At 33.1% G+C, this 15,049-nt stretch overlaps 1 protein-coding gene across 1 annotated transcript; it reads left to right on the top strand.

Moving 5' to 3' along the window:
• Nucleotides 1-7,254: 7,254 nt before the first annotated feature.
• On the top strand, nt 7,255-14,632 carry LOC110798423 (OVARIAN TUMOR DOMAIN-containing deubiquitinating enzyme 3). Its single transcript, XM_022003595.2, has 8 exons — nt 7,255-7,401; nt 7,493-7,628; nt 7,711-7,804; nt 11,183-11,246; nt 11,437-11,542; nt 11,650-11,704; nt 13,746-13,799; nt 14,371-14,632. The coding sequence occupies exons 1-8, from the start codon at nt 7,380-7,382 to the stop codon at nt 14,497-14,499; spliced, it is 660 nt and encodes a 219-aa protein (XP_021859287.2). The 5' UTR covers nt 7,255-7,379; the 3' UTR covers nt 14,500-14,632.
• Nucleotides 14,633-15,049: the final 417 nt, after the last annotated feature.

Genomic DNA, 15,049 nt, shown 5'->3' with positions numbered 1-15,049 from the left:
TACAATGTGTGAAATAAAAAGAATGCACGTCTCACATTAGCTGAAGAAAGGTAAAAATATAAAAGTCAGGCTTTTAGCAGTTAAAGTTAAGTTAATAAAAGTAAAAGTTAGGGTTGAGATGACGGAAGACTGCCTTAACTTTTAGAACAATTTCCATAACTTTAACCTATGAAACTACAACTTTAACACAGAAAAGTACAACGTGTGAAATAAAAAGAATGCACGACTCACATTAGCTGAAGAAAGGTAAAAATATAAAAGTCAGGCTTTTAGCAGTTAAAGTTAAGTTATTAAAAGTAAAAGTTAGGTTTGATAGTCGTTTCACAATATATCAAAACACAACCCAATAGTATGTAGGCTATATGGGACTTGAACCCATACCATGTACATAAATGCACATTGCTCTACCATTTGAGCTAATAGCCTTAGTGTTCAAACATTTGCATATTGGGTAGATTGACACAAAACTTTTCTTAACTTATAACAATTTCCATAACATTAACCTATAAAATTACAACTTTAACACAGAAAAGTACAGTGTGTGAAAATAAAACTAATGCATGACTCAAATTAGTTGAAGAAAGGTAAAAATATAAAAGTCAAACTTTTAGCAGTTAAGTTATTAAAATTAAAAGTTAGGTTTGAGATGACGAAATACTGCCTTAACTTTTAGAACAAGTTCCATAACTTTAACCTATGAAACTACAACTTTAACACAGAAAAGTACAATGTGTGAAATAAAAAGAATGTGCGACTCACATTAGCTGAAGAAATGTAAATATATAAAAGTCAGGCTTTTAGCAGTTAAAGTTAGATTATTAAAAGTAAAAGTTAGGTTTGAGATGACGGAAGACTGTCTTAACTTTTAGAACAGTTTTCATAACTTTAACATACAGAACTACAACTAAATACACATACAACTACAATGTGTACAATAAAAAGATTGACAAACTCACATTAGCGGAAGAAAGGTAGAAATATAAAAGTCAGACTTTTAGAACTTAAAGTTAAGTTAATAAAAGTAAAAGTTAGGTTTGATATGACGGAAGACTGCCTTAACTTTTAGAACAATTTCCATAACTTTAACCTATGAAACTACAACTTTAACACAGAAAAGTACAATGTGTGAAATAAAAAGAATGCATGACTCACATTAGCTGAAGAAAGGTAAAAATATAAAAGTCAGACTTTTAGCAGTTAAAGTAAAGGTATTAAAAGTAAAAGTTAGGTTTGAGATGACGGAAAACTGCCTTAACTTTTAGAACAATTTCCATAACTTTAACCTATAGAACCACAACTTTAACACAGACACGTACAATGTGTGAAATAAAAATAATGCACGACTCACATTAGCTGAAGAAAGGTAAAAATATAAAAGTCAGACTTTTAGCAGTTAAAGTTAAGTTATTAAAAGTAAAAGTTAGGCTTGAGTCGACGGAAGACTGTCTTAATTTTTAGAACAATTTCCATAACTTTAACCTACAGACCCACAACTTTAACACATAAAATTACAAGGTGTGAAATAAAACAGATTGCATGACTCACATTAGGTGAAAAAGGAAGAAATACAAAAGTCAGACTTTTAGTAGTTAAAGTTAAGTTATTAAAGGTAAAAGTTAGGTTTGAGACGACGGAAAACAGCCTTAACTTTTAGAACAATTTCCATAACTTTAACCTATAGAACCACAACTTTAACATAGACAAGTACAATGTGTGAAATAAAAATAATGCACGACTCACATTAGCTGAAGAAAGGTAAAAATATAAAAGTCATACGTTTAGCAGTTAAAGTTAAGTTATTAAAAATAAAAGTTAGGCTTGAGTCGACGGAAGACTGTCTTAACTTTTAGAACAATTTCCATAACTTTAACCAACATAACCAAAACTTTAACACATAAAATTACAAGGTGTGGAATAAAACAGATTGCATGACTCACATTAGCCGAAGAAAGGTAGAAATATAAAAGTCAGACTTTTAGTAGTTAAAGTTAAGTTAATAAAAGTAAAAGTTTTAGGTTTGAGACGACGAAAAACTGCCTTAACTTTTAGAAAAATTTCCATAACTTTAACCTATAGAACCACAACTTTAACACAGACAAGTACAATGTGTGAAATAAAAATAATGCACGACTCACATTAGCGGAAGAAAGGTAAAAAATATAAAAGTCAGACTTTTAGCAGTTAAAGTTAAGTTATTAAAAGTAAAAGTTAGGCTTGAGTCGACGGAAGACTGTCTTAACTTTTAGAACAATTTCCATAACTTTAACCTACAGACCCACAACTTTAACACATAAAGTTACAAGGTGTGAAATAAAACAGATTGCATGACTCACATTAGGTGAAGAAAGGAAGAAATATAAAAGTCAGACTTTTAGTAGTTAAAGTTAAATTATTAAAGGTAAAAGTTAGGTGAACTTATATAATACTTTTCTTAACTTTTAGAACACCAGAGCTAACTTTATATTGATATTCTTAACTTCTACGAATTATATTGATATTCATAATTTTTCACCAAGTGAAACATCAGAAATGAAAGTTAACCTTTTTTAGTAAGAAAAAGTAAAAGTTATTATTTTTGAAGTTAAAGTTAGTATTCATGCAGTAAAAGTTAAGTGAACTTATATGAGACTTTTCTTAACTTTTACTACACCATATCTAACTTTTATATTGATATTCTTAACTTTTACGGGATAATTGATATTCCTAATTTTTCACTTACGTGAAACCTCATAAGTTAGCTTGTTATAGTAAAAGTTAGGTAAAGCTACATAAAACATTTCACTTATGTGAAACCTCATAACTTAGTTCAAAGCTTGCAAGCATGTAGGCTATGCGGGATTTGAACCCACACCATGTACATAATTGCACATTGCTCTGCCATTTGAGCTAATAGCCTTTTGTAGTAACATTGGAAAAAACAATACTCAGCACAACATCAAAGACATCATCTAAAATATTTCAATCGACCAATATGATAGTTATGCAAGATAATCAGATTTGTACCATCATTTAAGATCATGTTGTCAGATTTTTACTTGAGATACTACAATCACACCCCAAAATTCGACAAAAATCAATAAGATACTACAAAAACAAAATCAGAAATGGAACTGTTTGATCGTCTAAGAGGCTACCCAATTTTCACCCTCCAAAACAAATCAAATCAAATCACTAAAACTCAAATCACGCTACCACAATTTCTAATTCCATAAATAATGCACATAAAAACAAAAACCTTTGCATTTATCCAAACAATAACAATGTAGATAAACAATGGTTTTATATAATTTGTTAATATTGAAAAAAAACAAAAATGTTCGACTTACAATAAAAGAGGAAGAGGGAGATCGAGACGGCGACTAGACGGAAGGAGGAGGAGGAGGATATACGGTAGTGGAGATGGCGGTTTGAAGTGAATGAGAAACGCAGATCCCAACGAAGGGCAAAAATTCCATTGTCGTTGAAAGAGGGGGAAGACAGAAGGAATGAATAAACAGAGAACGACAGAGAATAAACGAAGAATGCGCGTCTTTGATACTCACACGTGTGAGTCAAGCCCAAAGTAAAGAAAGTCTGTCAGTTGGGCTTTGGTTTACAGTAATTTATTGTACACCCTTTTTAAACAAGATTTTGTGTTATGGAAAAATCACATGAAAAGGTTGACAAATGTTGTACTTTTTAATACATTTGTCGTACATTTTAAAATAAAATCTTCGCAATTATTTATAAATTCGCCATTGAATCATTGATATACCAATTCAAGTATACAATTTCTTATACATCGGATATATACTTCGGGTTTAGGAATGGTTGGAAATTATTAGGTGCATCCGGGTGCACGGTGCACCCAAGGATATTTTTATACCCATAGTTGGTACCTCTTATATTTTCTCCTCACATGTAAGGGGGAAATGTCATAGTGTGTACCCGGATACACCTAATACGAAGTGTGTTATAAGGAATGGTAACATGACGGACTATGCAAGATCTGAATCCAACCGGATAAATAAACAGGTCCACTTTGTATTAAGGACAGTTTCCATTGCGGTGTTTATTCAACTAGAGGACTTGGCCTAAATATCAAAATTTTACATACTTCATTGTGTATAATATCTCCACAAACACCCTGTTCTTTTTGGCTTGATTGTAGTTTCAGGATTCATTTGGAAGTTTAGTTCAGTTCATAAGCATTCATTTCAGTTACTCTACGTTAAGTTAAGTTAAGTTAAGTTAAATTCAGTTAAATTCAATTCAATTCAACTTACTCCGTATTATTTATTATTATTATTATTATTATTATTATTATTATTATTATTATTATTATTATTATTATTATTATTATTATTTCTTTTTTATCTTGTAAACATTTTACATAAAGTTGGATGAGAGTTTAGAAACAAGTAATGCTGCCACCCCTTTCTGATTGCAAAAACTCACTCTATGAAAGACAAATGAACAACTCTTAACATTGTTAGAGTGACTAATAGGGAGAGACTTGATACGCGAAAGTGTGTCCAATGACTCCTTATATAATTCCCAGAACGTAAGAAAGAAAATGGGATGAACTTGTATACGTTGTCCTCACATTTGCACGCATACTTCTTCTTTTTCTTCTCCACAGCATTGTGCAAGGCCACCGCAGAAGCCCAAGAACTCACACTCATACCAGCAAAGGGAGAGATGCCAATCACATCCAAACATGCATCTTTACCCTGGAACCAATTAAATATAAAAGGTCTGCAAGTCTTAGATCCTTCCCAACCTCTTAGAGGAAACCCATTGGAGCCTCCTTACGCACCACGATCCCGACTTTGGAGCAAATATCAACAAGAATATCACGCACCGAATTATGCCTGAACTTCACACTGACTTCATTAGAACAGTGAAAAGTGGACACCAGATTATTATTATTTATTATTTTTTATTATTATTATTATTATTATTATTATTATTATTATTATTGTTATTGTTATTTAGTACTCCCTCCGTTCCTAAATAAGTGTCACATTTCCATTTTTGGCGTTCCCTTATAAGTGTCACATTTCTATTTTTGAACATGTACTTTTCCCACTTTTCCATGCACTTTTCATACTTTTTCATACACTTTTCCCACTTTTCTATAAATCATAATTACTTTTACTTACACATTCTACACTTTTCCACTTTTCAATCCCACATACACTTTTATTTGTACTTTATTCAATTAAACAATTATCTACTTTATCCTTTCCCCAAAAAAAACATTCTCAATCATTAACTCTTACACACTTTACAATTTTATTAATTACCGTGTCCGAGCCCAAATGTGACACTTATTTAGGAACGGATGGAGTAATAGCTTATTATTTACTATTAATTTATTATCAATTATTATAATTTTTCATTTATTATTATTATTTAGTAATAAATTACGCATTATTAGTTATTAACTAGTATTTATTAATTATTAATGAACTACTTGTCAACGCTTTCCTGAGTAAGAAATGAGCATCCTACGATTGACTGAAGCGATCCCTGAATCCGCATTTTCATTTATAGTAACTGCTATGTATAATAACTGTCACTCCAAATATAGTAACTGTATAAGATATATATTCAAGAGATTATATTGCACTCCAATTAGTCTTTTAGGAAAGATAAGAGTTGCGCTCCCACTAATCTTGTATAAGAGATAAAACCATAGAAAAAAAATAAAATTCGAAATAAACCAAAAGAATCTAGAAAAACACGTGGATAGATTTACCAACGCTAGAATTTTCTAGCGCGTGGCACCCATACACCACTTATTTCTAGCACTGCAACTGCAACTAGGGGTGTCAATTCTCAATCCGACCCGATCCGGTCCGTTAAGTTTTCAATCCGATCCGATCCGACCCGTTAGCCAAATTAATCCGTTCCAATCCGATCCGTTTCAACCCGAATCCGACGAGTCCGACCCAAACCCGATCCGTTGATCCGATTTGACACCCCTAACTGCAACCCATCGTCGCTCTTTTTCATTTCCTAGGTTCGTTCCCTGTGAGGAGAAGAAAGTACTCGTAGTATTTTGTTCTGGATGCCAAGACTGCAAAAACTACTTCTTTCTCAATGTCTCCCGAGTATTTTTTTCATTTCCTAGGTTCGTTCCCTATGAGATCGAGGCTTTAAATTTGTCCTACAACAATGTTGTTTTCTTTTTATACTTTACAAATGTAATTGTAACTTCCCTCTAGCTATATTTTTATACATTCGTCACAAATCACAACGATTAGATTCGGTTTGTTTTGCATTGTTATGGTAAATATGCTTGTGCATTAGATGTGTCTAGACGTCCAAATCTTGAATTAGGTGGATAATGGCTCATAAATCATAATGAGTATAGTGCATCAAAAGAACATGTGTGCATAATCAAAAGAACATACTACATATTCCCTCCGTATTTATTTAAGGGATATACTTGCTTTTTTCGGCCGTATTTATTTAAGAGATACATTTGCCATTTTTAGTAACTTATCAACCCTACTATCTAATTAAATAATCTATCTAATATATCATATATCCCACCACCATATTAAAAAAATAATTTCAGAACTACATCGCACCCCCACCCTCTAAAATGACATGGTCCCCATTTGTTTTACCTATTAAAATATCTTCACAATCCCATTTATTTTATTACATTATTTCATTTAATTTTTCTTCTTAATACTCGTGCTCAGCTAAATGTATCCCTTAAATAAATACAGATGAAGTATTATTTAACTTTTTTTTTGACGCGCAACAAAATACAGAGTAACACATTATTTCACTTTTAATAATTAAGTATAATAATAAATAGTCATAATCATAATGATATTAAGAACAATAGCAATTTGGATTATACACCCGGGTGCACAGTGCTTATTGTGCACCCTGTTGAACATCTATTGAAAATCTAATGAACATGGAGAATGATTTCGATGTACATGTACTAGTGAAGTATTTAAACTATGTGTTCTATGGATTTAAACTATATGTTCATTGGCTATATGTTCTTTAGTGATGTATTTAAACTATATGTTCTATGGATTTAAACTATATGTTCATTGGCTATATGTTCTTTAGTGAAGTATTTAAACTATATGTTCTATGGATTTAAACTATATGTTCATTGGCTATATGTTCTTTGGATGTGAACAATATGTTTTTTTTTTGGTGTTAGTACCCGGCTCACCTTTAAGGCTAATTCGGTGGGGACTGGAACAATATGTTCTTTGAATTTAAACTATATGTTTATTAAAAAAACAGGGTGCACAGTGAGCATTATGCAACCGATATATAAACCATATTTTGAAGAACAATGCTATAGAATATATTCGATATAGCTCAAAACTCTGAACCTCCCAGTTATCTGTGAAACAATGGCTGCCTCATCATCAAATGGTACAATCCTTTTCCCTATCCTATTTAATCTGTTTTGCAATTTGAATGACCGTTGTTGTTGTTGCTGTTGCTGCTGCTGCTGCTGCTGCAGACACCATCCTTGAGCAACTCAGAAATGGCAGTGCCCAATTTGAGCTCGTATCATCGTCTCCCGTTGCTTCAATTTCAACACCCAATCCAACTCCAAGCACCATTCTTCGTTTTTTCGCCCGAGTCGGACCTCCGCCGTAGGTTCTTTTCCACATAACCTAACTTTATACAATTAGCATTGTTTTAAGTTGTCTAATCATTTGTTTAATTGGAATTCAGAGGCGGAGTGTCATCTTCAAATTCAAATATAAAGGTGGAGCGATTTTCTGTTCATAAGGTTACCGGGGATGGCCGTTGCATGTTTCGGGCACTTGTAAGATTTCTCCTTAGTATTTCTCGTAGTAATTCAATGAATTTCTCAATTAAATAATTGGTTTTATAACATTGCCGCATTTCAATTGCCTAATAGAGGCTTTTGATGTTTCTTTCATAATTTTTTTGTAGGTTGAACTTCGATTAGCCGATGGTTTCGTATAGTGTGTTAACATGACATACAATTTCAAATATCATAAAATTGTTTATTTCTATGTTGTTGAATTTTTATAAAATCTTGAAGGAGCGTATAGGCAAGTCTTGATTCTGACTTAATCAAATGGCTCATTGTAATATGGTTTTTATTTGTTGTAAAATAGTACTACGTATTAAGGATCGGACATAGGGAATTAGGGAGCATCCTATACAGTGTAAGCGAAAGCGTGTAAGAGCTTCAAATTCACACCCCTTGTCCTGCTGTAAGACGTAATTTCATTAGAAGTATTGGTTAATGGTATCATAAGGTTCTGTGTGGATAAAGAAGGTAAACTAGTTGTGTTGGGATTAAGGAAGCAGTAGGTTATTGATTGTTGTACTAAAAATTGGTAAAAGAATTTTATTTTTAACATGGGTTCTAACATACAATTCCTTTTTATAGCCGAAATTCTGACTTTGAGAATACTATTCTACAGAACTGGCAAGTAGTAATCTGACATTAATGGGGTGAGGGGAGGGGAGAGGTAGGAAAGGGACCTAGTCATGTGGCTGAGAAGACAATGTGGAGATGCGAAATGACATTTTTGGTTATGTTTTCTTATTTATTACGTGCATCTCTATTTTGTTAAACTATACTTCTAAACCTATTTTAGGGTTCTTAAAGTTTGGATACGGAGCAAAGGAATGTGGCACAGGAAGTTATAAAAAATGATGTCCACGAAATTAACTTTGCTAGACGTTCTGATAAAGAAAGGCATCAATTGCCAATCATTATTACAGAATCTTCTTATAGGCTAGAATCTCCTTTTCCTTTTCTGAAGAGACGGCATTGGGCTTATTTTAGGGTACACTGTACTTTACCATCATAATTATGGTTTTGGTTTTTTGAAGTATGTCCCTTGTATATGTTGGTTGGTTCCTGAATTATGAACATTCTTGGTTCTTTTTTAAAGTAATTTAGAAAACCTGAGATATTTTTATGATAGAGAAGAAGATGACACAAGCTTTAGATTCAGATTCTCTTTTTAGTCTATGCCATCTTCATTAATTCAAACGTTGTACTTTAATGTCTTTCTGGCTGTAATGGGAAGAGTATGATATACTTCGTATATCTTTGTGATATGTAAGGGCGTTACGTTAAAGGATTTAGCTGAATGCCTGAATGTAACAGGAACATGACCTAAGTCATCATCTACGCTACACTCACATTCTATTGGTCATGAATGAATGGGTCAAGCTGTATTAAAACGTGGCTTTGTATTCCGAGTGATGATTTCTTGTTCAAGTGTTTGCAATCCGTTGTTTTGATCAACTGGTTTTGAAAATGATGCTTGAGCAGAGTTATAAAAGCCTTTCCTGCGTAAAATGTGGTCTAAATTTGTCTAATTGAGGGATTTAACACTTACTCAATATTTTAACTGACTTAAGATTTGTGAAAGCCACCAGGAACCCTAAGTAGTCTTATTCACCTTTTATGATTTTATTTTTATCAAGTGATGTCTGATTGCTTGAGTTTCTAGTGTTTATTCTGTTGGAAAAAGTCTTAAATGAATGGATTACTGAGTGTTGAATATGATGTTGTAGGTTCATACATGTTGGTTGAAAAGGACCAGTCTTTATTGAGCTAATGGTGGTTATCGTCCCTTTATTGGCATAGCTATATTGTATAAGTTGTCCTTAGACAACTTTGTCCAGGTTTAAGCGGTATCCGTTGCTGTCATGGTTGGATTATTGTCTAACGTCTCATCATCATATAGCCAATAACTGACCAAGTAAAATCTAGGCATGGTCATTAAGGAAGCACAATCTGGCAAAGAATCTCATAAAAAAATCCTAACAACCAAAGCTATCATATGATTCTTTTATCATGTGTTTGTATTATTTTATTACAGTTCCATCATGTAAATACCATATAAGTATACAACCCTATTCAGTACTCACTTTTCTGTCTATTGCTAATGGAGATCAATGGTTAATTGTTCATAAACTATATCAAAATGGCTCAAAGAACCATTTCTTTTTGGAAAGAAGATTTTTTTATTTTTTTTAATAATAATACGTGGCTAACCACAAAATAATGCATTAGGAAGACAAGGAATCCTCTTAAAACCTTACAAATACATGTAGGACATCTATTATGTTAGAAATGCCCTGGATGGCACAAACCACCAAAACTGTAAGTCACAAGACACATCCTCCGCCGTCCACTTCGTCAGCGTTATTACAGCTGTTCATTAAGGTTAACCGAAGCACCTAAATCACTGGGGAAAAGAGCACTCATAGCTAAAGAATCTTTTGTTCTATACTCCCTTTGAAACCAATTTAACTCACCTGTATATGACATTATGACCTCATAATGAAGTATGAAGTATAAGCCAAAACTCTACTTGAAAATCTTATGTGATATAGACTGAATCTTATATCTTTTTTGTTGTTGAGAGAGCCACAAAGGGAAATGATGTGTACGGGATTTCTCCTGGTAATTGAATGAATTGCTCAGTCGAAAGCTGCAAAAATTAAACAATTGGTTCGAACATTGCTGCATTTCAATTGCCCGATGGAGGCTTTGGCTGTTTCTTTCATAAACTTTAAAATTTGTTGATGAAAGGATTTCTTTGCTTTGTTTTATATATTTAACTTTGATCAGCTGTTGATTTGGTATAGGTGTTATCATGACATTGCATTTCAAATATCAGAAAATTGTTGATTTCGTCCTTCAATTATGTTATCATGTTGTTGAATTTCAAAAGGCTTGAAGGAGCGTATAGGAAACATTTGACTGAATCAAATGGCTCATTGTAATATGGTTTTTATTTGTTGTGAAATATAATAGAGGATCGAACGTAGGAGCGCCTTACATGTTATAGGTGTAATTAAGTGTATAAGAGCCTCAAGTTCAGATTATATGTGTAATACTGTGTACGTTTGAACCCCCTTACAGTATAAGACTGAATTTCGTAGAAGTATTGCAGGTATGGTAGTTGTCTTGGGATGAAGGAAGTGGTAGGTTGTTGATTTTTGTACTAGAAATTGGTGAAAGAAGGTTGGTTCTAACATACGATGCCTTTTCCTAGCTAAATTTCTGATTTTATGGATAATATTCTACAGATTTGATAAGTAGTATGTTACATTATTGAAGGGACATAGTTGGTGAAATATTCTATCTTTTATTTTTATTTCTGCTATTACTTTAGTAACAAAAATTTTCTTTTTTAAAAATAAGGTTAAAGGCATGGCTAGGAATAAGGGAATCACTCTTACACCACGTCAAGAAAGAGATAATGCTGGTATCGTGGTTGTCTTTGCTCTTCTCCACCCCTTTTACTCTCTGTTTTTCTTATCGATTTTGGGTATATAATGCATGCCATTATTATAATGATTCTATTGTTAAAGAAATATAGTTTAACTTGTATCCAAGTGATTTTATTTTAGAAACATCTTATCTTATTTTTAACTACTAGAGACTGGCTATTGCAGATGAGTTAAGAGCCGCAGTGAAAGAGGTTATTTGTGAAGATGACAATGAACGGCGTCAGTATAAAGAGGCAGTTACTGCAATTACTGTAGATGAGCCTTTGCACCGGTTTGTCTAATTTGGACTTGCATCTTATGAAGTTTGTGTTGTTAATATTTTGGGTGCTACTGGTTCAACTATGTGCTTTCCTGTCTTATTTATAAGCTTGTTTACAGGTACTGCCAGCGCATTGGACGATCTGACTTTTGGGGAGGGGAGTCCGAGCTACTGGTTAGTCCTCTCCAAATCCTTGTGTATATCTGCAATAACATAGATGGATGGATTTAGTTGTAGATAAGTATATTGATACTCAATTGTGATTAAATGTAATCAGTTGACTTGTTGAGCAAACCAGAATTGGCCCCTACAGAAGGGCTTTATAACTCTTGTCAGAGAAGAGAAGCGGAAAATTTATTCTCCTTCCCACTTCACTCATCTTCTTCCTTCTGTCTCTTAGCGAAATGTCTCTCTTTACCTTCCTATGCTATACCATAAATTCTTCCTTTCTTTATCCTATATTCCATCTGATAGATATAATATCAGGAGTTGCAACTCTTATCCGACAACCCCTCCCACAAGGCACAACTTACTCTTAGAGCTAAAATGATGGAAGGAACTCAAAAGGAACATGTATAATTAGATGATATTGGATGTTTTATTTGTTTCCTATCAATTGAATGATAGAACAGTATGAAGAAGAATCACAGAGAAGGAATGAAGGGCTGCAAGGGTGAAATAATAGCCGAAAGGCGCTTATTCAGAAACAATGGGACTAACAGGGTAAAATAAACTTTGTTTCGTACTTAAATTTTATGGCCAAACAATTATGTTTCTCAAAAGTGGTTCTCTAGAAACAATTTTAGGAAAACTAATTCTACGAAACATAAGTTGTTTTGTAGACGACCGACCAAGCAAACCTATATTTTGCTTTTTCGGCTTTATGAATGGGTGGTATGAAGGATGGAACCAAATCAACTATAAAACTTGTTATGCCTCAAACTTTATTTACCTAGTACCTACATATTGTTACGGAGTAGGTAGTATTAATTAATGCCTACATATTTTTGGTGATTTCTTTTCAGCTGCTGAAAAGAAACTTTAATTTTGCCTTTTAAATGTTACTCTATCACATGTCAACTGTAACAAAATTCCATATACATCCATGTCATTCCTAACCTTAGATCTTGTGGAATGGAAAACTTAAATAATCTTTGTTGTTCGTTTTGGACATCATCAAAACTTTAGAAACTGACAACTAAAAGGATAAAAAAGCAACAACATATCTCCCTCTTCCCTGCCTCACAGGTCTTGTATTTGGAAAGTGGAACTTCAAAAATCAGAAGTTGTGGATTAACCATGATGTACCAAGCTTGTTTGTATGTAGGTGGCAATGTGTGTTTCTTATATACATACTTGCATATACTTTATTTGAACATCCAATCTTTAGAACAGATTTATTTGATACTAACCTAGCAATTATTCTATGAAGATAAAATTGCAATATAAATATAAAAGTTACTACATGCGCTTGTCATTTCCTCCACAGTAAATCAGTTTTCTCTCGAGGGTGCTAGAAAATCTCTGCTTTATCTATAAAACTTTATTCATCCAATACAAAATCTTTGGAGATTCATACTTACCTATTGTGGGTGATTAACATGAAGTATAATGATATCTAACCTTGAAATTGGATGTTGTAACATATCACTGTTTGACTAGACTTTCAGGCATCTATTGGTTGGTCAAATCAACCATATGGCAGTTTGAACCATTGTGTGTGCTATGCACACTGCACCGAAGTTTGCTAAAAATAAATCAATAACAGCCTGTGTTTCATAGGTATAATGCTCTGATGGGATCACAGTTGAAATCACATTCTTGTTTTAACTGGAATTTTTTGGTTCTCAGTGTTAATTTGTTTTGACAGTGTACAATGATGCTTCACTGTAAGGTCATATTTTCTAGATTTTTTGACCTGTAAGTTTGTGTGTGAAATATCTACTGCATGAATGATTTGATTTTAAACATGAAATATATACTTCGTATATGTTTCTTCTTGCCACTTGTCGTTTTATTTAGACCAAATGCTCCTGCTGTAGAACTTATATTGCTTCAGTGCTGGTTTCTTACTGCAGTGGACCTTTCTGTGGATGCTGTTGGTTTTTGCTTATAGTTTGCATATGATTGATGTCTTTAGACACAAGAAACATCCAGAAGTTACAGAATAAATCTGACCAGCATCTCATGTTTCTGGTGACTTGTTTTCGTGCAGGTACTGTCAAAGTTGTGCAATCAGCAGATCGTTGTATATATACCGGAAACTGAGGTTAGTTTTCTAGTTATAAATGAGAGTATTGAGTGTCATCTCTTGTAAGTGGTAGTCATGATTTCTGCTTGATGGACTTTTTGGGGTGTTTTATTCTGAATTTTGAAATGCGGTCTTCAATTTCTCAAGTATCAATTTGAGAACGCTACCTCCGATGATCCTTTTATTAATTCTGTTTTGACATCAAATTTTATGCAGATATCGGTTCCAAATTATAAAAAATATGTTGGTGTGGTTTAATATTCTTTTAGTTATACTTTGACATGGAAACCGCAAAGGGAGACAACAGTGGATTATTTTGAGTTATAAGTATATTGGAAGTTGAGATTACTCTGTCAAGACCAGTAAAAGTTGCGATTAGTCATGTTCAATTCTTATTAGTATAGTTTAATTTCTAGATGTAAACCAATTTTGCATGAAACGCAGAAAGTTTTGTTATCTATATAAATAAAGTACATGTACATACAATTGCATACCTTTTTCGCCAGAATTAAATGTCACATTATTGGTTTATATTACACTATCAATTCTGGTTATTGGAAAGTGTGTAACAATTGGTTTATTTGGACAGCATAACAGTAGCAAGCGAGGGTCTGGTTTCATTCCTATCGCAGAATATGGAGCGGTGAAGAAGAAGCAACCACGACATGTCGTGAGATTACTTTACAGCGGGAAGAACCACTATGATCTCCTAGTTTGATAGTCATCTTTCATTCCATGTATGCTTGAAATGCAAAGTTATTAATGTAATAAAGAATCGATTTTGTGTTCCGAATTGAATTCCAACTGGTTTGTATTGTTGACAATTACAAATCATGTGAAGTTTTCTTTCATCTTTCTTCATGACCTGAACACTAACTCCCTCATGATTACAAATCTTATTACTAGCTTTGTCTCCGGCCAATGTCCGGCAAGACTATTGCATAACATAAAAAACAATGTGATTGTATAAAAGTCACACATTGAATTGTGTGAAAACAAACGACTATGGATGTGTTCTCTTTAACTTAGACCTGAATTTATCCGAACTTATAGAATCTTATAGGACCATGTTTAACTTACAGGACCTGAATTTATCTGAACTTATAGAACCTTATAAGACCTTGTTTAACTTATATGACCTTATTTAGCTTTCGGTAACTTTTGTGTAAGACCGCCTTACCGGAAAGACCACTTTGATTGCTTAACTAATTGTTTCATTTGCTTAACTAATTAATTCTTAATTCTAGTACTTAACTAATTAGTTTCAT

This window comes from Spinacia oleracea, chromosome 5, assembly GCF_020520425.1.
Source record: "Spinacia oleracea cultivar Varoflay chromosome 5, BTI_SOV_V1, whole genome shotgun sequence".
In the NCBI taxonomy this organism is placed as follows: domain Eukaryota; kingdom Viridiplantae; phylum Streptophyta; class Magnoliopsida; order Caryophyllales; family Amaranthaceae; genus Spinacia; species Spinacia oleracea.
Note: the sequence above shows the minus strand (reverse complement) of the source record. Positions and strands in the feature narration are given on the sequence as shown.

What these genes read in the sequence shown, in the direction of transcription:
- LOC110798423 (XM_022003595.2), top strand. Translation starts at nt 7,380, where the DNA reads ATGGCTGCCTCATCATCAAATG. An exon ending in TCAAGAAAGAGATAATGCTG is followed by an intron (nt 11,247 to 11,436) that starts GTATCGTGGTTG and finishes TGGCTATTGCAG; the next exon opens with ATGAGTTAAGAGCCGCAGTG. An exon ending in GTAGATGAGCCTTTGCACCG is followed by an intron (nt 11,543 to 11,649) that starts GTTTGTCTAATT and finishes GCTTGTTTACAG; the next exon opens with GTACTGCCAGCGCATTGGAC.